At 45.7% G+C, this 12501-nt stretch overlaps 1 protein-coding gene across 3 annotated transcripts in view; it reads right to left on the reverse strand.

Annotated features, from left to right (window-relative positions):
• The window catches only part of MTIF2 (mitochondrial translational initiation factor 2), a 23949-nt gene extending 20136 nt beyond the window's left edge, over positions 1–3813 (reverse strand). Inside the window, exons 1-2 of one of the 3 annotated variants that reach the window (XM_084829259.1) lie at positions 3720–3813; positions 88–299 (exon numbers count right to left, since the gene is read on the reverse strand). In XM_084829259.1, the coding sequence (XP_084685385.1) occupies positions 88–299; positions 3720–3795 (288 nt within the window). In that variant the 5' untranslated portion in view covers positions 3796–3813. Of the gene's footprint in view, positions 1–87; positions 300–2847; positions 3309–3416; positions 3435–3719 lie in introns of those variants that run through there. The other 2 variants (XM_084829261.1, XM_084829260.1) reach the window with 2 other exon arrangements.
• Between the last annotated feature and the right edge of the window lie 8688 nt (positions 3814–12501).

Below are 12501 nucleotides of genomic sequence, written 5' to 3' on the forward strand. Positions count from 1 at the left end.
TCTGCGAACAGCAGGGGCTTTCATTTCATAGGCCAGAAGCACACAACAGGAGTTCTTGGAAGCAAGAATGAAGTAACTGTTAATTACCTCCTTGGTTGTTAAAAGCCTGAATTGTGAGTTGGTGTCTCGCTGCCAGAGCAGAGGGCACAGCTGAACTGGGCACATGGGGTAGGCAGATGACAGGACAGGCTTCCACTGTGTTCGGTGTACTTTCCCATAAGCCAGAGAGTGCAGCTGTCTGCAGGCACGATGCAACTGGGCCAAATTCTCCAGCGTCAGCATCACCCTCCAGTTCATTTCTTCACCGCAAACAAGGAAAAATGTTGCTTGAATAAGACACCTTTCAAGGTTGTACAGACCATCAGAAGTGACACATGACCACAAAGTTGAGTACCAGATGCAAAGGAGGACAGGGCTGCTGTACCTTCCACAGTTGTGTGAAAGAGGAAATGTCAGCAGGTGTCACTTATCAGCAGGGGGTAAAAAGCTGCACTAAAACTCCATATTTTGCATAATTTTTAAAAAGCTATAGAGGTCCCCTTCCTCCTTTGTTTCTGGTCACCAAAACCACAAAATAATGATAAGTTGTCAAGTCCAGATCCCAAGACAGAGTTCTTGCTCTTTTAAGAACTGCATCAAAGGGAAAGCTGCCACACATGTGACTTCTGCTGCACATGGCAACATTTTCCCAACAGGGTTATTGCAGGGATAAAAGGAGATAATCCCATGCATGTTACCCTGATAGTCTTGGTAGGATGCACAGCAAAGAGTCTTGTGGCACCTTAACGATTAACAAATTATGATAAATTATTTTTGCTGATTGAATGGGTCTGTGACTATACAATAAATTTTCACAAATTCCCCCAGTTCCACCTCCCACACTGGTATGGAGGGTCCCCCGTCCTTTTGGAACAGTTTTTGGGAGAACGTAAAGGGCTGCAGGGAGAAATTGGCAAAGATCACCTCTGCCCTTGCTTCCTCCAGCGTCAGCACAAATCCGCTGAGTGTAAGTCGGGATCCAACCCATTATCTGTGACAATTATGTTAAAGCTTGAAAGTATGCAAAATGTAATTGTCACAGCCTGTGTATTTTGCATTTCATTTTCACCTGATCTCACTGTTAAAAAAAAATAAAATTTCTACACTCATGTGTAAGGGAAAAGAGGATAACTCTTCGTGCACCTAATGAAGTGGACCCTACTCTACGAAAGCCTATGCCATAATAAAATTATACAGAGCAATCTAAAGCGGGCTTGGGAAGGAGCAGAGAGCTGGATCGACCGTTGCATCCTAAGCCCTGCTAGCTTATGTTGGCCAGCAAAGAAAGGGGCCCTGTTTTGGGGGCTTCCACCAGCTATTGCTGGAAGGAGTTTTCCACAGGCAGAACGGAGCCCCCAGCAGCTGGTAGAGTTCCTCTTCACCAGCACAGGGGCACCTCCGCCCCCTCCAGCAAGCTAGCTCCAGGAGTTAGGATTATTTCCTTAGGGTGCTTCCAGAAAGAGGGTTTCTACCACTGCTGGTCCAAAGATGTTCTGCAGCTATTCCTTCTTTTGTCCTTAACAGATTCCCCATGCCCCCCTTACTTCCAGACGAGGCATTTATTGTGCTATTGCCCTTCCTTGTTCATGGAAGTATTTCTTCATACAGCACATAGTTAAACTATGGAGTTTCCTACCACAAGACATAGTGGTGGCCACCAATTCGGATGGCTGTAAAAGGGGGTTAGGAAAATTTATGGAGGATAAGGCTATCAATGGCTACCACTCCTGATGGCTCTATGCTACCTCCAGTATCAAAGGCAGTATGCCTATGTACACCAGTTGCTGGGGAACATGAGCAGGAGGGTGCTGTTGCGCTTGTGGTGTTCCTGCTTTCTCCTAATGAGAATTCCCCTTCTCTAAGGCTTTTCTCACCCCCAGCAGGAACCACCTTCTCACATACACTCCAGTTTCACTGCCACCAGGACCTTTAAGGCTTAGGTCCTACCATTTACCCTATCCTCCTGCTGTGAGGACACACACAGACCTTTCTCTATAACCTTGTACTGTTCCTTTTATTATCTCCCTCTCACGTAGTCAAGAGCAGAAGGCATAGGACATTTAAACAAGGAAAAGGTTATTAATTACAGTAATAAGCTGCCAAATAATACACCGGTTACTCTTAAGGGCTCTATTAATATAGGTTCTCTCATGAACTCTTATCTAAATCACCCTCTCAAACAATCACTTCCCAAGTGACCACAGACTTCCCTCCCTCTCTCTCAGCTCTCAGTCCTAAAATCCTGCCTCTCACAAATCCTAGCTGATCTAAACCAGCCCTCACTATCTCTATCTCTTTTACAAACCCTGTCTCATCACAAATCCTAATTCTGATCTTATCCCTCATTCCTAGTCTCTGACCTAAACCATCTCACATCAATTCCCTATCTGACACACACAGCAAAGCATGTTTTATACAGCACACATACTTCACCTCCCCTTCACTCACTCAGCCAGTCAGCTTACATACTGTATGCAAACCCACCATTCTTCCAGCCAGTCCTCTCTCCCTCACCATAAAATGCAGAGATATAACAGGAATACATAACTATAACCATTACATTATATACTGACAGGTAATGTCACACACTCATGTCCTGTCCTGTGGACTGCTGGTTGGACACTATGTGAACAGAATGCTGGACTAGATGGACCCTTGGTCTGATCCAGCATGGATCTTCGGATGTTCTTATGGAATTTTACAGGTCAAGTCACTGTCTTCCACTCATACCTCAACCGAGTTTTCCCATCTCTTCTTCCATCTTTTTCTTAGTACAGAAAATCCATTAAGGAGAAAAAGATGGAATACCTGCATCACGGCTTCTAGTTCGTAGCACCAGGGGCCCCCTGTCTGGAAGCAAGCGCATTTTGTGGAAAGACAAAAGAAGCGGTGGGAAAACATGGGGGGGGTGTTTACAAATGGACCCCCTCTAAAATTCCATGAACAAAGCAGGGCAATTACATGACAGAAGCGGTACTTCCAGACGAGGCTTTTATTGCGCCACCACCCCGCCTCAGGGGGTGAAGACACCGTCTTCCAGTTGTAGCCCTCCCATGTTTTCCTTTTGCGTTTCCTGCCTTTTTCTTGCCGTGGAAAGTCCGTTAAGAAAAAAAACCCGATACGGGCATTCGGCCCAATGCCTCTCGACGGTCAACGCTAGGCGCCCTCCGACTGGAAGCACCCCCAGTCTGGAATGCGCCATGAGGGTCTTTTGCTGTTTCCGCTGCCACAGACTCACAGGGCTCCTCCTCTGCAACCTGACTGGGCACAATGGCCATAAGGAAATATTATTACGGAAGTAGAGACCAGGGTGGGGCCTCAGGGCTACGAGAACGGGTCAATCCGGGAGGTGTTTGGAAGGGCACGTTTGCGCTTACGTAGAGCAGAGGGAGGTGGGCGGAACAGCCAACGCGCTCCCCGAAGGGCCTCCTTTTTTTTAAGCAGCGAAAGCCGGCTCGCGCCTTGCCCCGCCCACCCCTCCCGCCTTTTTCCTGCGTTACCACCGCCCAACCTCGAGGAGGCGCGCGCGTCCCTCGGCCGTTAACGCCGCCCTTCAAACGCTTCCTTGCTCCCTCGCTTGCGCGCCCGGTCCAACCGCCGCGTCGCCGGGCAGGCCGTTAAAACCGCTTGCGACATCCCCTCGTACCAGCCCACCCGCTTCCCTCGCCGCTCCGACTTACCTGCTACTCCGGAAGAACCTTTCCTGCCGGAGTCAAAAGCGCCCGCGCAGCCCCTCAGAAACAAAATGTTTCCCATACCGGGGAATGCTACTGAGCACGCGCAGTCCTTACCGCGCATGCTCGGTAACAGCGCCCGAAGCTCCGTGCCCTTTTCTGTGCCCTTACTGTCGTCCGAGGGAAGGGCCGCCGCTCACGTGGGGCGAAAGGACCCAGGTTCTCCCCCCACCCCCGGCGGGTCCATTGGGAGGTGGCGGGAAAGTCTTCTGCATGGGCACCTCTAGAGACAGTGGCTGTCAGAAGAGACCAGGGGTAGGCAGGTTTTTGGACGACAAATCCCATCATCCCCAGCCAGCACCCAACGGTCGGCGCTGATGGGAGATGTAGTCCAAAACATCTAGAAGGCACTGGGGCACCTAATCCTGGAGAGACAGTAGTGGGCTAAATGCACACATGGTCTAATTCAATATAAGGCAGCTCAATAGGTTTCCTTTTTCTAGCGATTATATTCCTTTTTATGGATTTATTTGCATTTGTTGCGTATTTTTATTATGCACGTCCCCTTAAGAGCATCGGCTACAGCGTAACTCATACATTGATTGATTGAATTAATAAATAAATAAAAACATTTGTATTTCTTTCTCGATATTATTGTTGTACTGTTTTAATTGGGATTCTGCTTCACAAAAGATACTTGCCACGCAAGTATCGTTGTGAAACAAGATCATATGTATGTTTGGTTAGAAATAACTCCAACTGAGCTCAATGGGATGTACTCCTATATCAGAGCACAATCCTGTTCATGTGTATTCAGATTTACGTTCTACTGTTTTGAGCACTCCAGAGAAAAAGTGCAGGACTGCAGCCCAGACCTATGTACATTTCCTCAGATTTACGTCCCACTTTATTTAGAAGTGACACAACATTACAATTTCTCAATTGCTGATGCCTGCAGAATTAAGGCTGCAATCACACTTACCTCAGTGTAAGCCAATGAACTCAATGGGAATTAATTCCAAGTAGTCATGTAAAGCACTCTAAGAGCACAATCCTATGCATATTTAGACAGAAAAGAGTCCTACAACTCTCACCATTCCCCATGGGCCACTAATCTCCACAGATATTCCAAAAGAATGAAGGGCATCTCTGAAGTCTTTGTACAGTCAACAATCCAGCCTGCCAGCCAGGGCAGCAGGAGGCAGCAAAATGTCTTGGGAGCTGCATAGCCAATCTCCCTTATACTCCCTGCTAGGGTGTGGTCAGATGCAAAAGAGGACAGAGCCTCTGCACCTTTAATAGTTGTGCAGAAAAGGGAATTTCAGCAGGGATGGCTTATCATGCAAACTACACCTGCTGAAATTCCCTCTTATACACAACTATTAAAGGTGTGCAGGAACCCTGCCTGGTAGTCACCCCAACTTCCAAGGCCCCTTCCAACTCTAAAATTCGATGTTCTTTTCCTTTATTCCTCTCCTTAGAACCTGTATTTCATTATTCTTTGTGATCTTTGATTAGTTTGATACACTGTTTTTATTGTTTGTTGGAAGCCTACTTGAGGAATGTGTACTTTTTAATTTTTAATGTATTAATAACAATGAAGTTTTACAAAAATTCAAATGTAGCTATTTTGAAAAGACACAGGCTGTAATCCTATGCACACTGACTTGGACCATGTTTCCACAACAACAGAAGGAGAAGCTAATGGAGGAGTACAGGATTTTTTAAAAGGAATCAGCTTTGCTGTGAGCAGGGCTCCACAAGCAGATTCTCCGCAGCAGTAAAAATCACTTCACAGAACATACTTCATAGTGCGGGTGGGGGTTGGAGTGAATATCATCTGACTGGCAGGGGCTGCTCAACCAGTAAGAGAGGCTTCACCCCCTTTCTCCTTTCCACTGAAAGTCCAGATGCACCTGCATTTCAGGAGCAAGCCTCATTGAGCACAATAGGAGTTACTTCCAAGTAGGCACACATATGCTTGTGCTGGGAAAGGGTGGGGGGAGAACACGAAGATGGAAGCCAGCCCCCATTTTAAGCTGCAGGACCTCACTGACCACAATGGGAGTTACTTCTGAGGAGACAGTAATGGGTTTGTTGTGGGAAAGAGATCAGTAAACACAAAGACAGAAACCAACCCCCATTGTAACCCATAGGATATCTATAATGAAGCTGTGAAGTACTTACTTCCTAAGGCAATGAATTGTCGAGATTGCGCTTAATCACACTTAAGAAATTGGGCTTTAACATGTGCCATTTCAGTTGAGGGGGAATCTCTGTAAGATCTGATGTGGGCATTCAAAAGCAAGCCTCATTGACCACAATGGGAGTTACTTCTGAGGAGACACTAATGGGTTTGTTGTGGGAAAGAGACCGAAACCAGCCCCCATTTTAAAGCACAGGATCTCTATACGGAGGCTCTGAAGGAGTTATGTCCTAAGGCAATGAATCCGAGCCTCGAGATCACGGCTTAATGAGCTTTGATATGTGCTGAGCCAATTAAGGGGCTTCTCTGTTATTTCTGTGGTCACTGAGAGAACAAGCCTCATTCAGCACAATGGGAGAAACACCTAGAGATGACAGAGAATTCCGCCACAGATCCCAATGAGGCCAGATTCCAAAGAATCTGGCCTCCAGAGTCTGTGGCAGAACGGACCAGTTCCCTCTGCCTCCCTCCAGAATCTGTCTGAGCCGGCTTTGCTCCATGGCAGTCCTGCGGGCAATCCCATTTACAGCTGCATTTAGGTTAATCTAACAGCTTTACAGCCACAAATGGTGTCCACTACACCATTTGAGTCCAGAGTTAGCCCTCACTCAGCCGGCGATACGGCATGGCAATGGCGGCCGGCCGTATCGCCAGCAATGCAGAGCCGGCGGTCGGCTCCACGGGATCACTGCACAGAGGAGCCAGCTCAGACGGATTCTGGGGGGAGGGAGGGATTGCCTCCCCCTGCGGGCGGATTCCCACCCGGACCATCAGGTAGGGAATCTGCCCATCCCTAGCAAACACCCCTTGACTGGGGTCATGGTGAAAGGCACATGCCTGGGCAGGGCTAGCATACCTGAACAAAATGCCGGGGTTGGGCATACAAAAACTGTTCTGGGAAGAACCTGACTTAAGGAAAAGAATATGACTTGAAGCAATCTCAGGAAATCTGGTTTTTCCCTGATAAGCTCCAGGGTGGCTGCTGGATGGCCATGACGTCATGTATCCCTAACGACCACAACATGCAACCGCTGGTGGAAACATCCCCTTGGAAGTAATGCACACTTACTTCGAAGTAAGTCTCCTTGAACCCAGTAGGCAACCCAAGACATTTTGCTGCCGGAAACAAGGAACAAGAAGGCACCCCACCACTCATTCCTAAACCCATCAGATTGGCAGTTGAACCTTACTTCAAGGGGTGCCAATGAGATGGCATCCTCCACTGCTGCTAGCTTAGGGGGGGCAGGGCTCTGTCCTTCAGCAACTTGCTGCTGCTCGCTCCCCCAGCACCCACTGTCTCATTCAACCTAATAGTAAAGCCAGCCCTGTTTAACTGGGATTTATTTCTGACTGACCCTGCACAGGATTGTACTGATGGACAGTCTAAGCTCGAATGTCTTGTTTTCCTGCAAAGAAACTACTTTACAGTGCTCATTGCTCTGAGTCTAGGGCCTTCCCTAGTTAATTCCGCCCTCTTCTCCCTAGGCTAAAGAGCACTTTGGTTCCACTGTGTCATTTGGGATTATCCCTGGGGCTTCCACTGCAGCATTAATGTTAGGAGGAGGGGGGCAGGAGAGAGACAGAGAGAGAGAAGATTAAGGGTTTCCAAAGGCTATTAAAAGTCCACTGCTTCTGCCTAGAATTTCTTCTAATCTATATGTCATGCATGTGCCAGGAAGAATTTAATTGAAAAGGTCCAGCCATCTGTAATAGGACTGCAGCTTATAAGTGGGATGGGGCGGGGAGAGACAAATAGGGACAATCAGCGAGCACAGCCGACATACGGTGACGGCTGACATGTCATGCCAGAGAAAGCCACTTTTGACAAATGTTCGTCTTAATAGGCATGCAGCATTATATACGATTTTCCTTCTGCAAAGGTTTAGGAGTGTGTGCATAGCCACCTTGGTGTACATTTTGCACATCCAAGTCCCAATTCTCTGTGTCAGCTGCCCATGGCTTGGCATAGGCATAGTCCACTCTGGCTATTGCAGCGCATTTTATGAGGGGCTGCTTTTGAAGATGACATCAAAATGAAATTGTTGCAGTGAAAAATATGACTGCCACATTATTTACTGACTGCGGAACAATGGACTGAACATAGCTTGCCAGTGTTAAAGCAATAAGAACATAAGAAGAGCCATGCTGGATCAGAGCAAGTTTCATCTAGTCCAGCATTCTGTTCATACAGTGGCCAATGTGATGCCTGTGGGAAACCCACAAGTAGGACATGAGTGCAATAGCACCCTCCGGGGTTGTGTTCCCCAGGAACTGGGGGCAAGCTTCCAACAACTTCATGAGCTTCCAATTTGGTCCTAGATGAACCTGGCTAGTTCCCAAGTTCATCAAAAGCCTTTCTCTTAGTTCCCACTGCCAGCAAGCGTTAGATGGCTGATGTCCAGGAAAAGGGTCTTTTCTGTCATGGCCAGCAGCAGCTCCAGGTCCGAAGGAGCCCTGGGTAAGGAGCCCATGGGTGGACCCCCTCCTATATTGGTGGGCTTACCTGGATGTGAGCAGCAGTAACAATGCTTCATGCAACGCTAGTCAAATAGGCTGAGCCTCCATTTTAATTTCTCCCAATGCAGTGCTGCTTTGGGGTGTTGAGGAAAATTAAAATGGCTGCTCAGCTTAGCCGCCCAGTGCTGCATGGAGTGCCAGGCTAGTAAAAAATATCTTGAGGGAGAACCCTCAAGTGAGAATGCCCACGCTGGAGGCATTCAAGATGAGGCTGGACAGCCATCTGTCGGGGATGCTCTGACCTGGATTCCTGCATTGAGCAGGCGGGTTGGACTCGATGGTCTTGTAGGCCCCTTCCAACCCTACTATTCTATGATTCTATGAACCAAGGCATTGGTGGGGCCTGCTAGCTGCCCAAGGATATCAGGTGATAATGTTGGCCTTGGCACTGAATTGATCAGCTTTTGGCACCAGACTCAACATTTCTTAATTTGCCCAGGCTTTTAGCAGTTATTCTGGTTAGTTATGTTGTTTTTTAAAAAATATGTTTAAAATATGTTTAAAAATAAATTAAAAGCCCTATGCAACCCTTTGCTCCCTGCCACTGTTTCTTTGAGTCCATGGATCACCTAAATCAGGGGTGGGCAACTTGTGGACCTCCAGATGTTTTGGCCTACAGCTCCATGATCCCTCACCACTGGCTATGTTGCCTAAGGCAGATGGGAGCTCTAGGCCAAAACAACTGGAGAGTCACAGGTTGCCAACCCCAGTGACCTTACTCATAAAGTTCTGATAGTTTTTAATTTATATTTTTAAATCATTGCATGTATTGCTTAGAGGAGTAGTGAGCTCTCCCTCACTGTTGATCTTCAAATAAACGGTAGACAACCACCTCTTTGGGAAGTTCTAGCTCTGAATCTCCTTCATCAAGCAGATTATTTACAACAAGGTCCCCTTCAACTCTATGATTCTTTATGTTTCTTTTACAAAAGGCCTTGATCTAAATCATCAACATTCTGAAGTCTTATCAGCTTAAAAAATTACCTTGCAGGTTCCCCACACCCTTTGCTTCATATTTCTGTAACTCTCTCCCTAGAGAAGCATTTTAACAGGATTACTATTACATCTCACTTGAGTTGCTGATGAGATTGGTTAGATAATTGGTTTATTAAATAAAACACACTAAGAGCAGCTGTTGTCATTAAGCAGTTGAAATGCAATACATTTTGCAGTCTATATAGTCACCCACTGCCAAATAAGGGTGAATGCACAATTAAGACCATTCAACTTAATATCCATTTTTCCTTTAGAATGAATGCTAATTTATTCCCTTTGCAGTTAATGCCCTGCATTAGAACACTTTCCGGCTCTCAACATCTCAGCAAATCCTTCCTGGCTTACATGCAAAGACTAACTCAGAGCATTCCAAGACAGTCTCAAAACGGTTAGGGCCCAATCCACCCAGCAGTTTTCTCCTGCAAGCCCCACTGAAATGAATAGGAACTACACAAGACCATATATTCATTTCAATGGGACTGTGCCCTTATTTCAGGCTGACCAAAAGCAAAAAACTCACATCCTTTAAGCTCTACAGGATTTAATGGTGAAGCTCAAAAATAAATCACATTATCCTACGGTGGCCAGATGCAAAAGAGGGCAGGGCTCCTGCACTTTTAATAGTTGTATAGAAGAGGGAATTTCAGCAGGCATAGCTTGTATGATAATTGCAAACTAGCTACCCTAACCTACACATTAATTAATAATGCAATCCTATACATGTTTACTCAGAAGTAAGTCTCACTCTATTCAATGGTGTTTACTTCCAATGAATATGAACTTGAGCACGCTCCGGGAGAGAGCGCAGGACAGGAAGGCCTGGCGTGCTATGGTCCATGGGGTCACGAAGAGTCGGACACGACTGAACAACAACTAAGTGACTTTAGGATTGGAGCCTAAGACTTTGTAAATGGAAAAACCACATCCCTTTAACCACCCCGCTAGGCCTGTTTATAGTAAAATGACCTTGTGGTGCAATCCTATGAATGCTTGCTTGGGAGTAAGTTCCATTGAACCCAATGGGGCTTACTTCCCAGTAGATATGTATAAACATATTTAAAGCAGTGCTTTCCAAGTTTCTAACTTGGTGAGCAATGTTCTCAAGTTTTGTGATAATAAGACTTCCATATGGTTGTATATTTTTAGAAAAACGATAGCCCACCTTTCTGGACAAAGCTTCCAAGGGCAACTTACAAGCAGAAGTTGAAAAGCAAGCAAATAGAATAAAACAACAATGAAAATAATCTCACAACTAAAACCCCAAAGCGCTAAGTTTTATAGCAATAAAGCCCAATGTCAAAAATTAAATACCACTAAAACTATTAGGAGAGTAAGACTGCAATCCTTTACTTACTTACCTGGGAATAAACCCTGTTGTAATCAATGGAACTCAGTTTTGAGTGGACATGTAGAGAATTGTGCTTTAAATCACTTAACATCTGGCCAAGGTGGGTCAGTAAAGCTAGATGCAACTGTCAACTACATGATTTTAGGGCTTAAACTGACCAGATGTTTACAAAAAGCAGCCAGGGAGACTGCTGATCCAGAGGAGACGAGGGCGTGGTGGGAGGATTGGTAACCTCTGCTCCCTGATATCACCCTCCCAAAGCAGCTGTTTACTTGATGAAGAATTAAAATTGGGGCAGTGGACTGCCCATTTGGATAAGGCAGCTTCCCCCAGCTGGTGCCCTCCAGATATGTAGGGCATAGATCCAGGGGCATTACTAGGTTCTTAAAAGATCTGGGGCACAGGCCCATAACACAAATTTGCATATATATATATATATATATATATATACACACACACACACACGAGTCTAAGCGCACCTCTAATTTTTATATATATATATATATATATATATATATGCCGGGGTGCATGTGGTGTGCATGCATGTGTGTATAGATTACACACATGTATAAGAGGACATACTTATCTCCCTCTTTCCTTGTGGACCATTGTTCTGAAAATTACAGACAGACTAGATTGTCCCCAAGTAAGAAACCAGCAAAGTTTCAGAAGGATAGGTGCAGTAGTTCATGTGGAAGGGGAGTTCTCCAATTTGGAGGAGGGAGTTATTTGCTTTCCCTTCCCTTCACCTCTTCCCCAATAGTTTTTGGGTAAATTTGTATAAAAATGCACAGGTCATTAGAGGTGTCCCCCAGGGAAGAAACCTCCATAGTTCCCAAAGGATATACATGCATGCAAATTTAGAATGACTAGAATTTATTTACATTTCACCAGTGTTAGCAGCAGAGGAACATGGGTGGGAAAGTGCTATTGCACTCATGTCCTGCTTGTGGGTTTCCTATGGGCATCTGGTTGGCCACTGTGTGAACAGAATGCTGGACTAGATGGACTTTGGACAGATGCAGCACAGCTCTTATGTTCTTAAACAGAATGCCTTTGAGCATATGCAGAATGCTTTTCTTTCACCCCTAAGCATTTACATTCTCCCCCTACCAATTCTATTCCCCTCCATGCAACCATCCCTCCTCATCCTACCATCCTCCAGCATAAAAACAGATGTCTTGTTTTGTGCAACTCTCCTCTACCTCCTCGTTATGCACAAGCTCTCATTGTATCTTCCTTCCCAGAACTTCAATTGTGCCAAGACTTCGCCAGGATTCTGCCAATGAGTCTGTTTTCAAAACTAGGGCTCAGTTATGGAGAAACTCTGAGCATGTACTAAGTGCGTTTCCCTCACCACTGAAGCTACAGTTCATGCAAACACACACACAACAAAACATGCATAGGACTGAGCTGAAAGGGTAGTCAATTCATTAGACAGAATTGAGTAGGCACTGTATTAAGCCTGCAGTACCATGCTCACAATTTAGGACATATTTCTGAGTAAACATGCAGAATATCAAGGTGCAAACCCCCCTGCAAAAGTAACTTGTGCTGGAATCCTATGCACACTTTCCTGAGGGTAAGCCTCATTCAACATAATGGGACTTCTCAGTAGGCATACATAGGATTGTATAAATTAGCAATATTTATGTCCCCTCCACTTAAAAAACAAATCCAAAACTCCTATTTTTATTAAAGCTTTCTGTTCAGAGGAACAC

This window comes from Heloderma suspectum, chromosome 1 (genome assembly GCF_057233095.1).
Source record: "Heloderma suspectum isolate Gila_16-S chromosome 1, 16-S_ref, whole genome shotgun sequence".
In the NCBI taxonomy this organism is placed as follows: Eukaryota; Metazoa; Chordata; class Lepidosauria; order Squamata; family Helodermatidae; genus Heloderma; species Heloderma suspectum.